Source organism: Glossina fuscipes, unplaced genomic scaffold (assembly GCF_014805625.2).
Source record: "Glossina fuscipes isolate IAEA_lab_2018 unplaced genomic scaffold, Yale_Gfus_2 2, whole genome shotgun sequence".
NCBI lineage: Eukaryota > Metazoa > Arthropoda > Insecta > Diptera > Glossinidae > Glossina > Glossina fuscipes.
This window is the reverse complement of record NW_023998416.1, coordinates 28,983,222-29,005,676: the sequence shown is the minus strand read 5'-3', so window position 1 is coordinate 29,005,676 and position 22,455 is coordinate 28,983,222. Positions and strand designations below refer to the sequence as shown.

The window sequence follows — 22,455 nt, the reverse complement described above, 5'->3', positions numbered from 1 at the left end:
AATTTTCACAGAATTTTCATATTTTTCAGATACTCTGAAAACTAATTAAATAATCTATTTTAAGGTAAGGATTAAGTTTAATATAAACTTTAAATATTTAATTTTCATTTGTCATCAAAAAAGTGCTAATAAACACTTCATAAATTGCTAAAAACTTGTTAATAAAATATGTACCTAACGCGGACAGATATATATACAGCAATTTTTGTTGTTGTTGTCTCCTGGGGGGAATTAAAGGACATCAGTTTGCAACTAAATTTATATAGATGCACAGCATCTTTTTAATTTAGACAATTACGTAAAACGTTAATTAACATATCCCATTAAAGGAATCTCATAAAGATTGCAATATTTTTTTTATATATTTACAAAAAAAAAAAAAAAAAAAAAAAAAAAAAAAAAAAAAAACAAACAATTTAAAAAAGGTTGATAATTTTTTATATATTTGAGATAAAATATTTGTGTGTGCGTGTGGTTGTGTGTGTGTGTGCTTGTGTATGTGAGAGAGGGAGAAGAGAAAGAAAATAAGAAGAAGTGGTTGTGTTCATAACAATTATTAATTAAAATATAAACAAATGAAAGCACTTGTTATTTATTTCGTTATAAAGGAGGCTAACAGTTTACCTGAACATAAAATAAGAGATAAATTTTATTAAATTTTATAACATTTAATCTCATTTAATTGAATACACACATGGAAATCTATCTTTTGAAAGCGTGTACACGAATCGATGAAGAGCTTCTATTAATAATTTGAGATAATGTATAAAAATTTAAGAGCTTTTATAATATGCACATGAATTTGTGCTACTCATACCCCAGTAATAACAATGCACTTCGCTCACTAACTTATAATGCGTGTTTTTCGCTGTTTAACTACAAACGTAAACATCTGTATAGATAGATAGATAGATAGATGGATAGATATTTTTACACTCTTTTTACTTCGCATAACACATATGTATCAACAAAATAATAAAGAAGAAACAGAAGTCAAGCTATTAACAAATGTTTTAGACAATTTTTTCTTTCCCCCCAATTTCATTATCATTTATCAATTTTCGAATTTTTTATGCAAGTCAAACGGTTGGCATTGATTTTCATATTTAGTGTTATTTTAGTAAATCCTGATATTTTTTTTGGGAACAAATGATATGTTTTAAAATCAATCAAACAAAAGAGGGTTGCCGTCGTATATTATTTTCTTATCCTTAAACGTTGCGTATGAGTTATATGTAAAAAAGTTTAGATAACTGAAAGTCACTTCACGCTTTATAAAGTAAGGCTGCTGCTTGTTTTAATCCTTTTAATGTGTATGCTCTTAACGTGAATAATTGGCTGGACGACGTCACTAATATGCTTGACACAGAATAGAAGAAATTTATTTGGAAATAAAGGACAGTCCTATTAATCGAGTAAACGAATCGTAAGTCAAATTAGGATAAATTTGACCAAACCTTTTTTTTTTGCCATTATAATTCTACGTTCAAATGGCGACATAGGTCGTAATGAATAAAGAAGGTAAATATATGAAGCCAATTTTGATTTCTATAGAATCAGGATCATGGTCATGGTCAAAATCGTAGACACAAGCGCCATGAATTTACTAGTTTCCTTAAATCAAACAAATTTGATTATTAATTGCTTAAGTTATTCTACGTCGCTTATTAAATGTTAACAGATTTTTATTCTAAACCCTCGCTGTCAAGCAACGATTAAATGAATGCCAATAAAGAACAGGTAACAAAATTACATTCGGTCGTGACCGAAACCTTTATACCCGTCGCCGTTATCCTAAAAAGACAAAAAAAGTAAATGAATTAAGTTTTGCTGCGGCGCGTGAGCGTTGTAGGTGTGTTCCTTTAAAGGTTTAATTCACTTCCAAATTCTTCTGCCAATTCTACACAGTTGGGCAGACAGACGGCTGGACAGACGGACACACGGACGTTCTTAAGTGCATTCAAAATTTGAAAGTTCGCAAAACAGTATATACTTTATGGGATTTTTCAAGCTTGTTTCTGGGCGTTGTAAAGAAAAAACAATTAAATTTAGATTAACTTTTATACCGATACTGCACCATAGCCCATAGAATATACGGTCAAATTTTTGTGGATTTATCTGCTATAGTTTATGAATAATGAGCCAAAAACCATTTTTTCATTCCTTTTAAAAACAGAGGTGTTCTCATAATTCGTGATACTGTAGGCGTATCCTTTGGACGATTTCACCCGTTTTCATTACCAACCTGCATGCAAGAGCTTGCAATGTTGCTGTCAAATTTGAAGTTGATAGCATAATTTTTGCGGCCAGGGACGTGTTCGCAACAGACATTGTGCAGACGGCCAGACAGACATGTTTAAACCGATTCAGATTTTAATACTGATCAAGAACGTATATAGTTTGTGGGGTCTCTGAAGCTTCATTCTTGGCGTCGCAAACGTTTTGACAACTCGACTAGCAAGTCAATAGTCGTGGGTTCGAATCTCAAGTGCGGTAGAGTTTTTAATAAAAGCCGAAACCCTTAGATGCTAGCACTTTAAGACTTTTGTCTTACAATTTATTCTCTGGCTAAATTTGTAATAATAATATAATAATAATAATATTTTTCTCTCTGAATCTGTCAATCTGTCGATTTGTTTATAGACATTTTGGATCCATTTTCGATCGTGCTCTGCGTAAGTTCACTGAAACAGTGAAGTTTTAGCATATTAAGCATTCTGAGAAAAGACAGGCAACGCTAATGTTCTGACTGTACGTCTTTCGGATTTTACTGTGATGGACTTTCGCAAATGGCACCTTCGAAAAACTGTAAGTCTTTCGGTGCTTTTTGCATCGGTATGTCAAAAATTTCCGGCAAATTATTTTCTTAAATTAAATCATATTTAATTGATAGAAAAGATTTTTCGTCTATCGAGTTTTCCGATCTAGATAAATCATTGATTTGTTAACCGCCATAAAGGCGACAAAAAGTGGTATTTTAAGAAATCTGTAAAGTTCGTATGTCGTTGCGTACGATGCGAGCTATTTTTTGTATCCATATATTTTGTAAAATAAGTGAAAGGCAGTAAAAGTAAAAACATCACAGTCGGCCTCGGTCAACTATTAACTGCTCAACACCATTTCGATTAATACAGTTATAAGATCTCTGTCTTATATATCTTCATGTGACGACTTTTCAAAATGAGTCTTTGTATGGGAAACACGTCGGCATAACAATTTTCATGAAAATACTTTAGGTTCGGTAGGTCAGGATAGACAACCATCGGACAGACGCACATGTCCATGTGGGTGTACAACAAACTTAATGTACCTTGCGACCCACACTACTGATACAGCCATCAGTTTGAATTAATTGGAAAAATGTAGAAAACCAAAAAAGTTTGGCTTTCCTCTCCTCAATTTTCAATATTAGCAGAAAATAAATTTAAATATTTTTCGTTAAGTAATATTACCCGGATTCCATTCTATTCGGACACATTCGCAAGAAATCGTCAACTATTCTGGACTCTACACTTGAAGAAAATTCCTCGCGGATAACAATTTTTAAAGACATGAATGCAAAGAGCTAGCATTTAATTATGGAATACATGAGCTCCAAGTCTTAACAAAGCGATATTTATTATGAACTTCTTCTTACCCTAGTCATAAAGGTTATAATTTGTAGAAAATTATGTCCGTAGGTCGGTCGATTCCAGGAAAATTTTTTCGTTCGTTTAAGTTTTAAAACTATTTTTCAGAAAATTGTACACAATTCGTACAAATCTCTTCATCGTTATGTAAACTGTACTGCAAGCGCATACTAATAGAACGATTAGTGTTTCCCGGAGCTATATAGGAAAGAAAAGTTTTTGTTTTTTTACAAGATTCGAGTTTATTAATTAACGACATAGTCTCATTCGAAGATAATATAATCAGTCGAACGTTTCTCTAATATTTCGATGCTTCCGTGTAAAACGATTTATCCGCATTCTTGGAATACGCTTTAGTTTTTGCTAAAAGGTTTGCAAAATCTTTTTAAACCTTTTGTAAACAGATAATAGCCATTGGAGGCCTTATCTGAAGGAGGTAATCCTTCGACTGTTTTGTCGACCTATTGAATATCGATTATCTCCTGCAACTTCACTTGCTACAGTTGTCAAGAAAAATTTTCGAAATATTTTTGATATTTTCTGACGTAAATGTAAATATCCCTTTTGGCCGTCAACTGAGCTCAACAACATTCATGCGCATACGATTTTATTTACGATCACATCCAGAAAATATCCAGAAATTTTTGTTTTTGACGTAATACCATAACACACACATACATTTCCGATCAGTGCCGACTTTGAGCAGTGTCTTTTCCCATCAAAGGGCAAATTTTCGAATTTTTCATTGTTTTGAAAATAAGAAAAGCTATGCTATTAAAACGATTGCAAATCTTAGAAAAATGATCGAAATTATCTTAAATTTTGACAGTAGCCAACCGTTTGAGGCTTGACTCTTTTTTAAAAATGCTTTCGATTTTTTAATAAAGACGAAATCATATAGATTTACGATGACTATTGACGAATGCAGATGACTATTAACTTACAGGCAACAGTTGTTTTAATGGCACGGCTATGTACGAAATTCATTCCATTGCTTGACGAACTCGAAAGTAGAGAATTCACTAATAGTGGCCACATCTATACACCGTTCTTTGAATTCATTGGTTTATATCTTACGTATCCGTTTCGGGAATTATCGGTTGGTATGCTGTCTAGTGTCGAAAATAAACATTTTGTAATGGAGTAACGCTTTTCTGTAATTATGGACATGTCAATGCGTTATGCTTAATTAAGTAAGACGTAACTCTATTTATAATGTTTATAAAAACTAATCTACAATGGAAGGCAGTTTTAAATTGACCATGTATATACATATACACATATATGTATATATATAATTGATGATTTAAGTTCGTAATGCATTTGGGCGTGGGCCGAGCATATTGTTTTCAAAGTTCCGCCTATGAGAGTAATTTAATAATAAAACGGAGGATTTTTATTATTCAACCTCAACTTCAAAGACTTATCCAAGAAAAACCAACAAACTCGACTTTATTTACGTAAAATTAGATATGTAGAGGAGTTGACCATAGTAAGCCGTTTTAAATAGCAAAGGGTAGGATTGAATTAAACCTTTGGACAAAATAAATTGTAAGTATTTTTGCAATACATTATGACTACTTGTTTGCACGCTACAGATTTCACGCTTCTCCATGCGTTCAAATATTAAAACCTAAGCGATTTTTGTTATTTTAATAAACCGAAAAAAAAAAGTTTCTAATGGGAGATGTGATACTATTACTTGCGTACCTATTACACATCCTTTTTTCTGTTTTTTCTCTCAATGCGTTTAAAAATTACATTTTTCTAAACATAGCATTAAAAAATTTGCTACCATGAAGAGGTAAGATGAACTTTCATTCGCTAACCATAACATCTTAACTTAGAACAAATAAAAACCTTAGTCGGCCAAGGTCACGTCGGATCTTTGAAAACCCCACAGCCCTTCACTTAACATAGAGATTCCAAGTCAGGCATTGCGGGGGCAATTGCAATAACGTCCAAACATAAAATATCTCGAAAATTGCAATCTGTGGAATAAACACACGGATATGAGACGGACAGACAGAGTTAGTTTGATTCAGAAATTGATTTAGACGCGTCTATGTGAGATCCTCGTCGGTTTTACTTACGTCTGCACAAAATTAAATATACCTTTGCACCACGAATGGTGTAGGATATAAATACCAAGATTTTTCCCATGGGACGGCAGGATCAAAAAACAAAAAGTGTATGTTTGAATTTTTAAAAAAAAAACAAAATGCATACGTGATTAATTTTTTCCTTCATCATCTTCTAATTCTCTGAAAATAAATTACCAAGAATGAGGCATTTAAATGAAAATTGACGGAAACCTGGTAGTGCGGCAATTTCGTAAAACTTGGTTTCATAAAAAACGCTCTTAAGTTTAAAAAAATTGTTCGCTCTATCTTCAATCTGCGATGGCTGCAGCATATAGATCTTTTCAGATATTTCATTTCTTTTCGGTGTTGGGCAGAAACAAGTCAGGAAAGAGAAAATGATAGAGAGATAATGACTACAGCTTATTGGGTGTGCCCAATCTGTATTTTACGAGGATACATTGCCGTGGAGGCTTAAACGTACTGTTAAGCGAGACTCACGGAGTGCGAAAACTTAGACTCTACGCCCTGACGATGATTAATCTCAGAGTGCCGGGGCGAGCGGCCTAAAACTACGGATTTGAGTAAACCAAATGCGTCAAGGATCTTCCGCAGTGGCCCGCTCTCACTGTCAGGCCAAAGTTAGAAGATTGCTTCGTGGCCTACTGATATCCGTGCTATCACCGTAGAGTTGGTTTAATAGCTCTAAGGACATCTACTGACACCACAGGATTACGCTGAAATTGTATTGAATTTTCTCTCTTTTCTCTCTTTGTCATGTTTGTTCTTGCCGGGTTCTCCAGTAGAACTCAAAGTACTTGGAATACTGCTGCATAGGGTTATGTTAAAGTTCATTTAAAATTTCGTGTACCCCATTACGTGCATATTTTAGGAAATGCTTAAGCCAGTAAAAAGATACACAACAACAACAACAAATCATCACAATAAAATGCAAAGTAATTCTTCCTCTAAACAGCTGAACAGTCTGTCTGTCTTTCCATTCGACTTTTTAGTTGACAATCCTTGGCATCGACATCAAACAGAACACAAATATATTTTCATATTTAACTGGTTAAGCTACTCTTATGAAAAGATGGAAAATTTGTGAAAGAGTGAAATTTGCAGTATTTTGAATAGCAGTTCAGCATTGAAATCATAAAAAAAAAAAAAAAAAAAATTATTCATAATTTTTGTTTATTTGCGCACATAATTTTGTTTTGTGCTAAGAGAACTTTTTCAAATTCTTAGTGACGCGAAATTCTCTGGCAGCGTTAATTGTATTTGTTTTGTTTATTTTTTACCATTTATTGGTTGTTTTTTCTCTCTTGTGAAACGTTGCATTCTCTTACTATCTCTGTGTTGATCATTTGTTCGTTTGTTATTTTTTGAGGCAATCTGTCAAATAATTGCACGGTTTATTTATTTTTTTTTTTTTCTATAATTAATACAGCTCTCGTCGGGCATTAAAAAGGAGCAAAAAAAGGCGAGCCTTTTTTCGAAAACACATCTTGCTGTGGTTATTAATAAAAATAAAAACATTAGAAATCAGCGTCTTTGACACGTCGATACGGTGACTTGACGGTGATTGTCGTAGATCAAAAGAAGAAAAAAAAAAAGAAAAAAATAGCTGAAGTTCTAGAAATGGAAGTCAATTTGCAAGAACTACCATCAGGTAATGATAATGCCATCAAGAAAATCAACTCAATTGTCTCAAAGGTGAACTCGACGACCAACTGCGAAATATCGAGTGAAAATGTAAATACAACGAAGATACTTAAGCGTTGCTTAAGTGTTCCTATAATACCGCCTACAAGGTTGACGCTGAAATCATCAAGTATAACCACGCGATCAGCTGCGGCCGCTGCTGCTCAAGCTGCTGGCAATTTTGGTGGATGTACAACTAACGAACAGGATTTACCAAAGAAAACGCAAACAGTTCTCACAGACAATTCCAACGGAGCAAATTCTATGCTTACTGGTTGCATTTTGGGTAACAATACAAGTGCTCTAAACATTGGTATACCGCGTTCAAATCCATCGTCTAGGTAAGTTTTTAATTTTTTTTAATCATTTTTAAAACTCTTTTTACATCGAAAGGATAAATTATGTTGTTTATCTAGAGAGGTTTCGCCAGCTCCAGTTTTCAATATATTTGCTCCGCGAGCTCGACGCTATTCGGCCAGTTATAGTCCAGTGGGCGGAGTTAACTGCGCTACCACTCCGGGCAGTTCGCGTTGCGTCACGCCGCGTGTGTCGCAATTACGACAGGAAGAATGTATAGATATGAATTCACGGGAAATTAATCATGAGCGCGAAGTGCATAGCGTCATGCAAATGTCTCAGAGTTGGGAAGATTTGACATTAGTAGCCGAAAATTGGTCTTGCAAATCAGATGATTTAAGCAATCCTCTACAAGTCGTATTGCCATCAGCAGCTAATAGCTGTTCCAGTCCTAGTCCGACTAGGTAATAGGAATGATTTTATTTCAATTTATTTCGCTATAATCGATTGAACTACAAAAATGTTCCCTTTTCGGTTTTAGCAATCGTGCTGGTATGAGGCTTCCTTATGGCTTATCTCCCTCACCAACACGCCGTACGTTTGCCACAAGACGTTCAATGTCACCGATTGCTATGCGACCCTCTCAACTCGGGCCGGTTAAAAGAAAGTTCGAATTAGATGATAATAGTGCAAACAACTGGAACATTTACTCACAACCACCCATGAAGAAAATTTTCACGGAGAGGTAAATATTTTTAGTGTGTGTGTGTATGTGTGTTTAAGATGACTTGCATTTAATTCTTGGGATGTCATTTTCTTACAGTCGAGGTTCTTCGCCTAGTTGCCAATCGCCGTCATCAGTATGCCCGAGTCCCGATTCGGGCACCTATGATGGTCGTATAACACCAAAATTATTCATATCTAAGCTTTGCACCAGCCACACAAATACGACAAACTCCACTTGTTCTTCGCCTATGTCAGCTTCGCCAAATAGCACACCCAGCGCTGCCATAGACGCCACAACAATGCAAGCCAGTCTTTGCTCCTCAATGCAACTGCAAACGCAAACAAGCAGAACCTATGGAGAACCTATGTGCATTGCGAACAGTATTGACGAAGGAATATCGGTGTCAGAAAGTGAGACTGAAAAGGTACGATCTGCCAACGACATCCAAGATGATGCCACTTTGATGGACGATATGAAAAGTGAAACATCTTCGATTGGTGGCTGTTCAAGTATGAGTATAGAGTCTTCATCATGTGATAGTGCCACGAAACCAAGTTTTCTAAATAAATTAGTTGCGGAGGAGTGTGCCGCCAGTCTTGGCATGGGACAAAAACACTTTTTCATCAATAAGCAAGGTCTAAGTGGTGCCAAAAAATTCATAGTCAATCATGATAGCATGGTCGGTGTAAATGGCAACAGCAGCAGCAGTAGTAGTAGTAGTAGTAGTAGTAGTAGTAGCAGTAGCAGTAGCAGTAATAGCAGCAGTGGAGGCGGTAGTTGTGGGGGTGGCGGCGGTGAACAACAACACGATAACAATTCGATTTCAAATGTGAGTCGTGAACCTTTAGTGTTGGAAAATAAAATTTAAAATTCTAAATAAAAGTTATATATTATAACTGAAAGGTCCGATTTAAACTTGAAATAACTTCTTGGAATTTAAATAATTAAGCGATGGCCTATGTAATCTATAAATATGCGCAAATTATTATTCCGAGAAAAAGAAAAAAATATATATAGTACTTATGCTCAAACCTAAGCTTTTTTCCAAACCATTCTTTCTAACTTTAATCATTGATTTTAAATTATTGTTTTTTTCAATTTTTTCGTTTTTGCTTTGTTCATAACCACACCTTATACGTGGATATAAACATTCACTTCTGAAATTTACTTCTTTTGTATGAGTTTCACAAAAATTGTTTATCTATATCCTTGAGTGTATATATAAAATTAATTTGTAATTAAAATTGTAAGTGAGAGGCGAAACAAAGCAAAATGAAAACAGCTTGCAATACATTCTGACTTAATGAAATTTTCAAATCTTCTTCACTTTCTAGTACTACCTCTCACTATCTAATATATAGTTTTAAAACAATATATACATATATATATAAATATATATATATATATTTATATGTATAGTTGAATAGATTATTAATTAATTAATTATTAATTCGTAATTTAATTAAATTAAACTTTTCTTAGATCAGTTTTTGTGAACTTTATATACATAAATATGTATGTATATGTGCTTAAATATATATATATATATATACACATGCATATATACATTATTATAAATATATATAATAACTGTTTAATATCTTTTAGACCTTAATATAACCATTAATCCAAAATATCAAGTCGACATTAAAATGCAAAAAATTTTAAATGCTAATGCGTTTGTTGTTGCCTGTTTTTTTCTTCTTATTTTCTTCTTTTTTTTTTTTTTTGTTTTTTTCTTTTTTTTATTCGGAATGATTTCGAGAAAATCTATAATATATATACAATTGAATAACTTATCTATTTATAATATTACATAAAAATCGCTGTAGTGCATTTATCCGTTTATATAACACATAAAAAGAGAGAAAAAGATAGAGATAGTAGTGAGATAAAGAGGATAGATATATATAATAAAAGCACGGTTTAAAGCAATTCCTTAAATTAAAACGTATGCAAATAATTTTTATGCGTTTTAATATATTTTTCTTTGCTTTTCACATACAATTGCACTATAATTAACAAGGAAGGATATTCTTTCTTAACGTTTAACACCTAAATATATAAATTATTTAATGAAGAAAGAAAAATATGAAAAAAAAAAAACAAAACAAAAAGAAAATTTAAGTCATAATCTCATATAATACTTTATTACTTACAAAAAAAAAAAATGCAACATTTCGGGAATGCTTGTATTCGATTCGTGTGTGGGAAGGAATGTAAAAAAACAAAGAAGAGACACGTACAATGCATTGTAGTCTTCCATTCTGATATTTTCTCTTAGCATAACTTTCAATTCAATTTTTCAATATAAACTTAAAAAAAAAAAAAATTCAATTCATTTATCTAAGTATTATAATATTTAACCATTTTTATTATGGCTAATGTATGCAAAGAATAAAAAGCTTTCTTCTCATTTCGAAAATGAATTAGAAAAAAAAAACAAAAAAAAAAAAAAAAACTTGTATATCCCTTCTAAAATTTTTCTTATATTTTAGACGATTTTTATAAAACTATTTAAAAAAAAAAAAAAAAGTTCAATATATAAATATAACTGCATTCTTCCTTAAAACAGTTATCTTAAACATCCGTAATCTATTCATTTCCATAATGTTGTCATGAAATTCAAAATTGTAAAAAAATAAATCATTTCCGATTCAAAGACTACAATTAAAAATAAATAAAAAAAAAAAAAAAATACGCTCAGCAAAGTGGTTTTAAAAAATAAATGAGGTCTATTTCAATGAAAAATGAGTTCGAGAAAATTCGACGATTATCAAAGGTTACCTATTAAGGTTAACGATTTGGTAGAAAAATAAATGATCGAATGAAATTTGCTTAGGATTGATTTTTTGAAACGACCGCTTACAGCTTAGCGAGATATTCATTTGCATTTTGGGCGCATCAGTTCGCCAATTTGCACTGAAATGGCACTCGATTTCTAGCTGGCGGTATCGCTTAAAGGCATTTAACTTGTCGTTTTCTTCCCATTATGACGTTGATCAGTCATGCTCGTCTTTTCGTTGAAGTCCCGGATAATTCTTCTTCTTCAAATTGCTGATAAATATACATGCTATTAATTTCTATATAGATCAATCACGTTAATTTTCCAGATTCCACTTTTCTATTTTAATTTTTCATCTTAAGGCTGTGCGCAGTCAAATTCAGATCGAGAAAGCGCTCTGGCGAAGTTGACTCTGGATACTACTCTAATCCGAAATACATATGCATTGTGGGATTAAAAAAATTTATACTTCTATGTATTATAAATGGAAGGAAAAGCGAGCATAGTTCGTCCCTCGGTAAGCCATGATCTCTGAGAAACAAAATTTTACACACAAACCAATTCTAAATGATTCAGAATAGTTCTCAAACTTTTACTGTTTTTCGGCAGAGCTGTAGCATTTTTAAAAATGTCCGTGAAAAAGTCAACGGAAAAAAAGAGCGGGGGGAGGGAGTTTTAATAAAAATAGAGATGGCTTCATTTATAGACCTTAATCGGAAAGCTGATATTTCCAATCGTTTATCTAAGTACTAGGTCACTTGTTTAATCAATTGCGATATGATCTTGAAGAGAAAGCTGAGAGCGAGCTTTGGTAAAATGTTTCAGACTTTCAATAGATAAATTTGCAGCGCTTCTACTTAAGGGAGCTATTTAACCATTGCATGCATTTCCACATACTACTTCTGAATAGTATGTAAAAGAGTGACTCCCATTTCTTGATTCCTTGCACATATTTTCGTTCACAATTCCTGTTATGCTTTTTTACTTCTTCATCAACTAAGCCAAGGATGATACGGTACTAGATTTGCCATTGAACATGGTTTAACAAAAACATTGCATCAAGATTAGAAATTCCACAGCAGGACAATTAGGTCGATTGGAATTTCAACTGATTTTTCAAGACATGCTTTCAGCATATGTTAATTGAAATGAAATAAAGTAAAAAAAAAAAGAAAAAAACTTCAAATGCCGACGAGCATATCCAGTGAACACAATTGCTTTTCCGAAGGCTACTTATAATGTTTTTTTCTCTAACGACTTGGTGGTATGCTATACTACTTTTTAAACGACGAATTCAAGGAGAAAGAATACTAAAAAAAACAGTCTGGATAAATATCATAGTAGATAGTTTACAATTTCATCGTCTTGGGGAGGCCACAACGTATTTGTACCTATTTTCAGATTTATAAAAATTTCTTATCTGCTGCTTAAGTACCAAGTAAAGAAAATATATTTTCTCTTTTACATTCCCTCACTTTTAACTGGTGTCTTCTTCATGTCCGTCCAAATGTGCATCCAGATCATCGCGATTTTTACAATGTTGTTTGCAGATATAACATTCGTATAATTGCGCTTTCGAGTCATGTTGTTTCAAATGTTCATTGTAATTATCGATTTCGGTGAAACGTTGTCCGCATTCACAACATTCCAGCCACTCGTCAGATGAGGAATCATCGTCGTTGGAATCATCGCGCATAATTCTTGATTTTTTGCAAGGACTCACTTCGTTCGATACGAATGGCGTTTCGTTATCATTATCGTCGATTTCGATAGGATGCGAATTCCGGTGTTCGGTATATTGCAAGAAATCGCGAAATTTTTGAGGGCAACGTGAACACTTATACCAACGATCCCGTTGATGCGTAACCATATGTTTCTTAAGTGTGGAATATTCCCGAAATGGTTTACGACATTGGCTGCAACTAAATGGTTTCTCCCCTGTGTGTATCATGTAGTGACGTTTCAAATTGTGACGTGAACCGAAAGCCCGATGACACAACGGACAAGGAAATTCTTTACGCGTTATCATGCCCAATTGATTGTAACCTGGCCGATGAACAGCCGGTATATTATCTAATAGATGTTGAGCTTCCTGCACAGTACCGTTTTGAGGATTTGTGTTTGCCTGACTATCAATCATGTTCGGCGATTGCGTTAAGGCTGGTGATGGTGTGCAACTACTTACAGTTGAATTGGGTGTAAAGTTTCGACTCGGCGATGTTTTAATTGCTGCTGACGTTGTTAATCTGGTATTGTTTGAGTTTTGTGATGGTTTTTCAGGTGGAGAGCTTGAATCGCGCGATCTCATAGCAGCCATTATTACCGCATTCTTTGATTGTGTACAACAATTAATGCATCGCGTGGGATCATTTTCGATTGGTGGGTACTCATGACATACCATGCACACAAAATTAGCTTCATTAGCATGTCGGCGTCGATGTTTCTTCAGGTCGCTGAATTCACGAAACTTACGATCACATAAATCGCAGCTAAATGGACGTTCGCCTAAAGATTGAAAATGCATGCAAAGTATTACGATAAACGATAAAGAAATTAGGAACACGCACTTAAAGCTTATTGTGGTAACATCCGAAACTTTTTACTTACCAGTGTGAATCATCATATGACGTCGCAAGTTATAACTGGATTGAACTTTTTTGCCGCACAAAAAACATTCGAAAAACACTCGTTCTCTTTGATCGCTGTAGTCACTCCAGCGCACAAGTAAATGGTTATCTTGTTCCTGATCGTTAGTTTCGTCATCCGAACCTAAAACGACAACTTCATCCGGACTCTTTTTACGGTCCAAGGTCCTCGCTTTGTTGGCGTAAATTCTACTTTGTAGTCTCTCGTTGTCGCTGCTATCATCGTCGTCGTCGCACTGAAGTTCGCAACTAACAGCAGAGGCAACCAGAGGAAGAGAGTCATCATCGTCGTTATAAACATCGTTGTTGGTTGAATTACTGCTACTGTCAAGTAAGTCTATTTCAGCGACGATTTTCTGCTTAGACGTGTCAGTTTTCGTATTTTTTGATTTCACTTTCATAGACGTGACGTTTGCTACACTCTCTGGATATTTTGGAATTAAACTAATATCCAAGGATTTGGTTTGTCGTACTGCTAAGCTTATATCTGAATGCGAAGGGGTTCGGCGATTCGCTTGCCATTTTTCTGCTTGCTGTTTTATACGTTTTAGTCTTTCCCTTTCCTCTTCATCGTCCAGCTCGATTATCTCATAAACAACAGGTCGCGCTGGCGTAACGCCATCACCCGTTGTCGAGAATATCTTGGTTATTCTTGGTTCTTTTATAGGTCGTGGAGCACTTTGTAAATGGCTTTCTTGTTGTAGTTGTTGCTTTTTCTGACCAATCTTTAAAAGAAAGTTTTTTATTTTAACATCATCAATTGATACAAAATTCTCTTCAGGCTCTTCGTACTCATACGAGGCATTTTCTTCCGTAGGAAAGTGATGAAGTGGAGGAAGAAGTGATGTAGGCGGTGCCAGAGGTGGTCCCGGCGGTATTTGGGTGCGTAATGGAGGAGGAGGTGAAGTAACACAACACGAAGACATGTTACAACAATAACCGAGAGAGCAGTCACTACACGATGATGCGAGAGAATAATCAGAGTTGTTATTGCCTGATATAAAAGTTGAAGCTGAAGGCATTAAATTTTGCTGAATTGGATGAGCAGTTTTCACATTAGCAGAGCTCGACGAGTTATACTGTTGATGCAATTGATGGTGATGATCGACAATCTTTAAAGTGGAATGTCCAGAATCGCCGCTTGTAGAGGACGACGGGCATTTAACTTTCATTAGGATTTCCATTGCCTTCTAAAACAAAGAGAAAGCAATATTTGAAAAAAAATTGTTTAAAAAACTCAAGAAAGGAAGGAATTAATTTCTGTGCAAAGGACTATCGAGAAACGCTTATACTGCTTTGCAAGCAAAAAACTTCATCAAGACAAGAAAAAAAAAAACGCCAGTTAATAAAGTTGATTGAATTCGGGCCACTTACTCATGCTTATATATACACACACATACTCAACTGAACATTCATTTGCGATATTTAATTAAAAGTCGCGCAACACGCAACCCGTAAATTTGTACGTGTGTGGGTTTCTATTTATGTGCGAGCTATCGCCTGAGAAAATCCAAAACTAAAAGAAAACAGCGATTTTCCTTTACGTTGTTTTCCAGCAACTCTCGAAACACAACTGGATTTCACTGCATCACCATAACGCAAAAACACTGATGCACAGAGTACGACTTGACTGAATAAAGACAAAAAAAAAAAAGCAAGAGCAGAAAAAACATTTTTTTTGTTTCTACTCGACTAAGCACTCGACAAATGATGCCTACATATACATACACAGGTATGTGATGTGCATGAACAAGAGCATATATATCGGTGTACAACTCGACAAACTAAGCCTAAGCCTATCAGCTCAGCGATCATGTATGGAAAAAATGACGTCGAAAACTAGATTCGCATTCAACAGGAAGACATTGGGCAAACTGGCAGGCAATTTTACACAGGAGAGGAATGCACACAAAGAGAGGCTCAACATTTTCAGTTATGCCTTGACAAACATATGCATAAAACTAAACGTACCGCTCAGCCAAAAACCAAAAGCCGAGTTAATCTTCTGATACATATACCGAAATCATTCAAGCACAATAAAGTTGAAATAACAACGATAACAACAACATAATATTCATGGTAACAAAAATACAGACACAAGAAAATTTCGTCGCGCATTCTGTATTTAATTGTACTACCTTGCTGTGCCAGAGTTATACCATGCAACAGAAGAACAGAGTCTTAACCGAACCTCCAAGACTACCAAAAACAGACCCAACACAATCTACGCTATACAACAACAAGAAAAACGCAAATTCATACATTGCGTGCTAACTTGATTTTTCTTTAAGGCATAAACGCGAAAAACTCTACATATATATATATATGTATATAGTACATATAACATACAAATGCACACATACACACACACACACACTCAAATACTTAATCCAAGCCAAATCACTGAAAAATTCGAAATGCTGAACTCACGTTTCGAGCGACGGACAATTTCCAAGCCCATAAGCAAATTACATGTACAACCACTTATTCATTATATACCACTTTACGATTCGACCAAGACGCCAAGCGAGTAAAACAACACTAATTGCTAATACGCTATGTTGGAGATTGGCACTCTTGCTGTGAGCGAAGGAAGGGTAAGGTGGTTGAAAAACCGTGAACCGTGCTCGATTTCTCCATTATCTCGACTTTAGCTGTTGTTCAAAACTGTTTTATACTTCTGTCTTTATTTATTTTTTTTTTTTTAAAGATGCTTACTTTGTTTATCTTGTTTTTTCTACATTTCTGTTCTACTGTTTATCATCGCTGCAGCAAAATAAAATTCTTGCAGTTTTTCTTTTGTTTTTGATAAAAACTTATTTTAAACAGATTTAATGGCTTTATTCTTCTCAATTTGAATTTATATAAGATTTTTTTATATTTTCTTAAAATAATTTTTCTCTTAAAAAATATATTTCAGTATTTCTTCTTTGACATTTACAATTTTCCTTTGGTTACGTTCTCACCGCTAGGAGTTCTTATATATACGATATAAGCAATGCAAGAGTTTTTTGTCAGGGTTGCCAGAAGCTACTTTATTTTTGCGCAATAAACTTAAATTTGCAAAACTATCAAAATGGTATTTAACCAACGGCTTTGCTTTTTAACAGAGTTTCTTACGCTGCTTTAACATTTTAACGGGTTCCTTACGACTTAACAGAGTTTCTTGCAGAGATTTATTGCGATCACGTTTGTTTTAAATCATCTTTGTTTTTAATCTCCTTTACTCTTATCAAATTTATAAATTTTTAAATATTTCTTTAAAATGAAATCTTCTTCAGAATGAAGCCTACATCCACTGATTAAAGAAAACCTTAATAATGAAAATAATTCTTTGAAGTTCGGAAAGTCATAAATTTAAAAATTGATCCTGGTAATCTATATATGAAACGTACCAAAAAGAGGTAAGGAGGGAAAACGAAAAGAAGAAAGACACAAAATGTTTTCCGAATTGAAGTAAAATTTCATTTTATTGGAATGAAGTCTTACAGCAGACACTCGCCTCTATTAGAAGTCTTCGTTATGTGTACAAAAATTTGAACTCATTTCGGAACACTTTTACATAAGATTCTTTTTGTATTAGCGCTATGAACGGGCAGGCAGACACATTTATTTAAACCAAGTTTGCTTTTGCAATATATATTATAATTTACAAAACGTCATCCTGAAACTAATCTCCGTCGTTCCTCTGGCTGCTGGCTTAGCATTTTCGCATGATCATTTTCTCAATTGCCTAATCAGGATTCTACCTACGACGAGTGTGCATAATTCTCTAAATATTATTATGTAGAGAATTATAGGGTTTTTATTTCCTTCAGAATTTGTCACTTAGAGAAAGCGCACATTTATGATCGCAATATTATCATTATCATGCTAGCGGGCACGTGGAGACTATGGACCATAGTAAAGCTTATTAAACATTATTAAACATTCTTAAACATCATTAAACATTTTTAAACATGTCAAAATTAAACAGAGTTAAACCTCAAAACCGTATTAAATATTATTAAATATTTCGGGTGGTATAGGAATTTTGTTTACGATCTTTTATCACGATTCTCCACACCACCCTTGAGGCATCGTGATAGGCGCTTTGCCAATTGTGTCGAATGGCTGGCGTAATTTTGTTTATGAAGATGATCACAAACTTACCATTGGCTTATGTAAGTATCGCATTCTGCTGAAGCAATAGTGCGTATGCTTTTTTTAAAATCTAAAATGAAATAAAAGCAAGTGAACAATTTACACATAATATTAAGAAAGGGTAAATGCAAACTTACCTTTGCGTCCTTCTTTACCTGATTTTCCTTTTGATTTACGTTGCTGGTGGAAGTTATCTATGCTGAAATAGAAGAACGCAGCCGTGAGCAGCTGCAGGTATTTCTTTTCGTTGTTATACAGCTCAAGTGTGTGCAGATCTTTAATCACCTCCCCATCGAGCTCGAACGGTGTGAACTCTTCTTTGGACCCTTCTTCAACTTCATAATTCATTTTATTGATGAGAAGGTAATCGCAGCTTGTTTTCAAGTCTCTCCTGCACGTCCGTCGCTTTTTCTTCCCCCGCTACCTTATCCTCCACTTCTGTCAACAGGTTTTCTTTTTCGTCAAATCCTAGAAAACCTAACTTGTCTTCGTTATCAGTCACTTTATTTACCGCTTCCTCGCTGTCAGTCTCAATCCGTACATTTTTGTTGTCACGTATTTGTCCCGTCATCGTCTTCACCACTCGCGCCAATCCCAATTCTCACGCGTACCAAATATAGTCTACCATTGTTGGCTGACCGCCCCGTCTTCTATCCACCCTTCTCAAACTATACCTAATTGCATTGTTAGTTGGTCAACTAACCTCTTACACAGTATTTTGCATAGCCTACGTCCATCACCGCTTCAAAAGTCGGAATATTCTCTAAATAATTGACAACATAGTCTGTCCGAAATTTTTTCCATGGTATCAAAATAAATAATTGTCAAATTCCAATACATGCTAAATCTTATAAACTAAATGTTATCAACTCGGCTTTTGGTTGTTTATACAATTTTTTGGAATCTCTCTTTTTAATTTAAAACACAATACAAAAGAGTTCTGCTTTAAAAGGAACACTGTGCAGGTATCATCAAACTGTAACAGTTCTTTTAAAGCAAACTACTTGTCAATTTATGAAAAACAGGGAGGAGTTCATTTGTATCATTGTTGCATAAATACATACTTATCCGCCTTAGCAGCCGTGTAGGCAAAGTCTCGCCTAGCAACTCAATGGTCGTGGGTTCAAATCTCAAATGAGCTAGAGTTTTCAATAAAAGCCGAAAGCCTTAGATGCTAGTGCTTGAAGACTTAGTCCTAGAATTTATTCTCTGGCTAAATGCATACTTAAATAAATTAATAAGCAAACACATAAGTATAACTGCATGCTTGAGGATTTAAAGAGAAAATCTCTGGAGAAAAGACAAAACAGTGACAAAATGGAGGATTACTTAAACGAAAACCGATTCCAGCAAAACTTCACTGTTTACTTAATTGAACAAAAGACATTTTTGCGAAAATCAAAATCCAAACAGAAAATAAATTTGATTTTTGTAATGTACGTATATGTGTTAATTGCTTTTCTGTAATCGTGTTACATATGCTTGCGTTCATTTAAATATTACATAAATGAACATACAACACAATATTTATGCAAAACATGGCTAAATATTTTAATTACCTCCAATAGCATTTAACATCTACTTTATGATTTTAACATCGAGCAGACAGTTAATATGGAGTTAAATATATATGCTTTTACCGATTTGTTTGCATTTTAACAAAGGAAATCAACCAAACAAACACATAATACTTTAAAGCATGACTTAGTTGATTAGAAAAGTAAACAAAAAAAAAAAATATTAATAGATATGAAAAAAGTTAGTTGTTGTTGCAAATTGGATAGATATGACCAAACAAATTATGAAATGTTAATCGTAATCATTTACTATATTTAGGCATTGGTAAAGTTATTTTGCACATGTTAGGCTTTTTGAAGAATTTTTCTAAAGTATATAATGTCAGGGCGCGTTTAAAAACTGAAGATCCAAGTAAAAATCTGTTTCTTTGGTATGCGTGAGAATTTATAAATTCTCTCAGATTTTATAAAAAAAATTGTCTCAGTGTATGGATTTCACTTTTCTTTTCATTATACCTTCCAGCAAACATACTTATATGGCATTATTAAAAATTGACCAAAACGTTTTGTCTTTTATCGTATCTTCAGTAAAGACGGAAAGTTTATTAATATACCAAGATTATAAGACACCAACGAGACTCCCAGGGAAACTGTATGAATCTCGGATGGGTCTTCTTGCCAATATATAAAATATAGATTCACCAAATATTTTAAATTTATTTAACACAATAGTAATTTTTAATGCAATATAAAATTTTATTTGGTATTTCCCTTCCTTTTTATAATATATTTATTTGTTTTGCAATCGCTTGGCACAACTTATTTCTGCATTTATAAAATGGCTTTGATTCTCCTTAAAAACCGTTAGCTGTTTTTTCTCGTTTACAAGGTTTATAAAAAAAAGTAACATGTGTGCAGAATGGAGAGCACAGAGTTGCTTTCAATAAATTGCAACGCTTCGGTTTCTTTTAAAGTGTGGAAAATTGATGTTCGATTTTTGTTAGTGTGAGAAATTGAGGTGCGAAATATATATATCTTTTTTATTGTAATAATTTTTGTTTTATTTATTTTGCTGTAGTGTTGGCATTGCACAAAGAACTCAAAACACTGTTATAGTAAGTGCCATCAGCTACAGCCTCTGTGGCCGATGATGAGTCTGAGTTCAAGGTGCTTTTTTGAGGGTCTGATGCAATGCCACTTCATTTTGATGACATTCAGCCACATTCGCCGTAACTATAATGTGGGCGCTCAATCAATAAAGGCACTGTACTTCCCGATTGGACACACATCCATTACGCTGCGCTCAGGTACGAGCCGATTCGTAGAGGCTCGCAATTATTTTAAAATTTTTTTAATGAATGTTTTTTTTTGCTACTTTATCAATATCCGCTTCCACAATGCTAGTGTTGCTTTGATTCACTCTCCAAATTTTTGAAAATATCGCAACATCCCGTAAGAGATTTACGATTTTTATAATGTCATCCATAATTTTCATTTTACATGGACGTAAGAACGCTGATACAACGTCCGAGACCTGCGTAGACATTAAATAATTTTCAAAAAGTTGCACTTACGACAAAGTCCTCTATTGGAGAGATTTCCAGAGTGTTTGGTAATATCGCAAAAAAAAAAGTTGCCTCATAAATGCTCAGTATTGTCTTGATCTTATGCTGCCAATATGTATAGCTTTGAAAGTTAACAGTTTATTTATATATTTTTATTAAATTTATTTTTTTTGCAACTTAATACTAGTGTGAATATATTAGTATTTTACGTTATGTTAGCAAAAAGAAAAAACAAAGACTATAATCTATTTTTATCACTTAAGAAAATGTAGAACCATTTGTATGCATAACGTAAGCGGCTATTCGTTAATCAAGGAGGCAAAAATTCAAATGCTTATAAATTGCAAGTATATGGAGAAATGCTTAAAATAAATTAGCAAACTTTAGAAATAATGCTGTATGCTTTTTAACGTCCCGCACCGCATTTGTTTCTTATGTTGGCTGTAGAGATCAAATGTTAAATATTGTACGTGGGGGTTACGTATACGAATACAAAAGTGATGACGTTATCGATGATCGTCAGTTCATTTTTAAATAATCTATATGTAATACAAGCGCACCACAGACTTTGTTATGAGTGTATCGTTGTCATAGAAACTGGTTTGTATGGTGACGTTTCCGTTCAAAACTTTTGCGGGCATCATTTGGGATTCTGGAGCAGCTTCAATCGTTGACTGCCAAGTGTTCGTTGTGTTTGCTCCTACCCAGCCCATTTCGAAGAACCACTCTTCCATTATACGTCCTTTGAATAAAACTTTTTGATCCAATCGGAAATTTTCCATTGCTTCAATAGTACTGAAATTAATTTCACGTGAAACTGCTCTCAAATCCAATATCTTGACAGGTACACGGGCTTCATGTTCAATATCAGGAGATGAGAAATCTTTGTTTTCTTGCCAAATGACCTTCCCCGTATCAGCATCTCTTAAAATCATGTAATTGATTTGAAAACCTTTATGAATTTTCTCGCCCCGATCGCCTTGTTCGTTAGACTCTGCAGAAGTATCATTGGATCCCATTTTTTATATATTTTGTGGATATAAAACCTCTTTTTCCAAATCTGCCGTAAAATAGCTATTTATTTTTTGTTTTTTTAAAAATGAATGGATTGAGCCTGTTGACAATAACACTAATCCATCCAGTAGAGTTTTGAACTTTTGTTATTTGTTTATTCTGTGCTTTTATAAATGTTGTCAACGAAATATGATGATGTATTAATTGATTAGTTATTGTTTAGTTAGGTCAATGTTGAATTAAAATGAAAATTATGTTTGATAAAAGAAGTCAGCTGCTTGAGATGAGCGTTGTTGCCAGCACGAAAGATTTCAGACAGATTGTTGCACATATTAAAAATATTAAAAG

General features: G+C 34.0%; 3 protein-coding genes across 8 annotated transcripts; 1 reads left to right on the top strand and 2 right to left on the bottom strand.

Annotated features, from left to right (window-relative positions):
* LOC119633821 (uncharacterized protein DDB_G0271670) lies at positions 1–9,446 on the top strand. Of its 2 annotated transcripts, XM_038027593.1 has the most exons (5): positions 1–64; positions 7,161–7,755; positions 7,831–8,175; positions 8,253–8,456; positions 8,535–9,446. In XM_038027593.1, the coding sequence occupies exons 2-5, from the start codon at positions 7,352–7,354 to the stop codon at positions 9,304–9,306; spliced, it is 1,725 nt and encodes a 574-aa protein (XP_037883521.1). In that variant the 5' UTR covers positions 1–64; positions 7,161–7,351; the 3' UTR covers positions 9,307–9,446. The 2 variants fall into 2 exon arrangements, with proteins under 2 accessions (XP_037883521.1, XP_037883519.1); XM_038027591.1 differs by lacking the exon at positions 1–64 and having other exon boundaries at positions 7,021–7,755.
* Positions 9,447–10,411: 965 nt separating this feature from the next.
* LOC119633753 (zinc finger protein 30 homolog) lies at positions 10,412–16,773 on the bottom strand. 5 transcript variants are annotated; one of them, XM_038027465.1, is made up of 4 exons: positions 16,587–16,773; positions 16,299–16,522; positions 13,831–15,058; positions 10,412–13,728 (listed from the first exon to the last, which is right to left on the bottom strand). In XM_038027465.1, the coding sequence occupies exons 3-4, from the start codon at positions 15,050–15,052 to the stop codon at positions 12,701–12,703; spliced, it is 2,250 nt and encodes a 749-aa protein (XP_037883393.1). In that variant the 5' UTR covers positions 15,053–15,058; positions 16,299–16,522; positions 16,587–16,773; the 3' UTR covers positions 10,412–12,700. The 5 variants fall into 5 exon arrangements, with proteins under 5 accessions (XP_037883393.1, XP_037883394.1, XP_037883392.1 ...); XM_038027466.1 differs by lacking the exon at positions 16,299–16,522; XM_038027464.1 differs by lacking the exon at positions 16,587–16,773 and having other exon boundaries at positions 16,299–16,572.
* A 4,446-nt stretch (positions 16,774–21,219) lies between these two features.
* Positions 21,220–22,354, bottom strand: LOC119633671 (probable cGMP 3',5'-cyclic phosphodiesterase subunit delta). The gene has a single exon (XM_038027341.1). It carries the CDS (start codon positions 22,110–22,112, stop codon positions 21,633–21,635), a length of 480 nt encoding a protein of 159 aa, XP_037883269.1. The 5' UTR covers positions 22,113–22,354; the 3' UTR covers positions 21,220–21,632.
* Between the last annotated feature and the right edge of the window lie 101 nt (positions 22,355–22,455).

Coding starts and splice junctions, on each gene's coding strand:
- LOC119633821 (XM_038027593.1), top strand. CDS start 7,352: ATGGAAGTCAATTTGCAAGAACTACCATCAGGTAATGATAATGCCATC. Junction 7,756..7,830: donor CGTTCAAATCCATCGTCTAG/GTAAGTTTTTAA, acceptor TTGTTTATCTAG/AGAGGTTTCGCCAGCTCCAG. Junction 8,176..8,252: donor TCCAGTCCTAGTCCGACTAG/GTAATAGGAATG, acceptor TTTCGGTTTTAG/CAATCGTGCTGGTATGAGGC.
- LOC119633753 (XM_038027465.1), bottom strand. CDS start 15,052: ATGGAAATCCTAATGAAAGTTAAATGCCCGTCGTCCTCTACAAGCGGC. Junction 13,729..13,830: donor TCATATGATGATTCACACTG/GTAAGTAAAAAG, acceptor TTCAATCTTTAG/GCGAACGTCCATTTAGCTGC.
- LOC119633671 (XM_038027341.1), bottom strand. CDS start 22,112: ATGGGATCCAATGATACTTCTGCAGAGTCTAACGAACAAGGCGATCGG.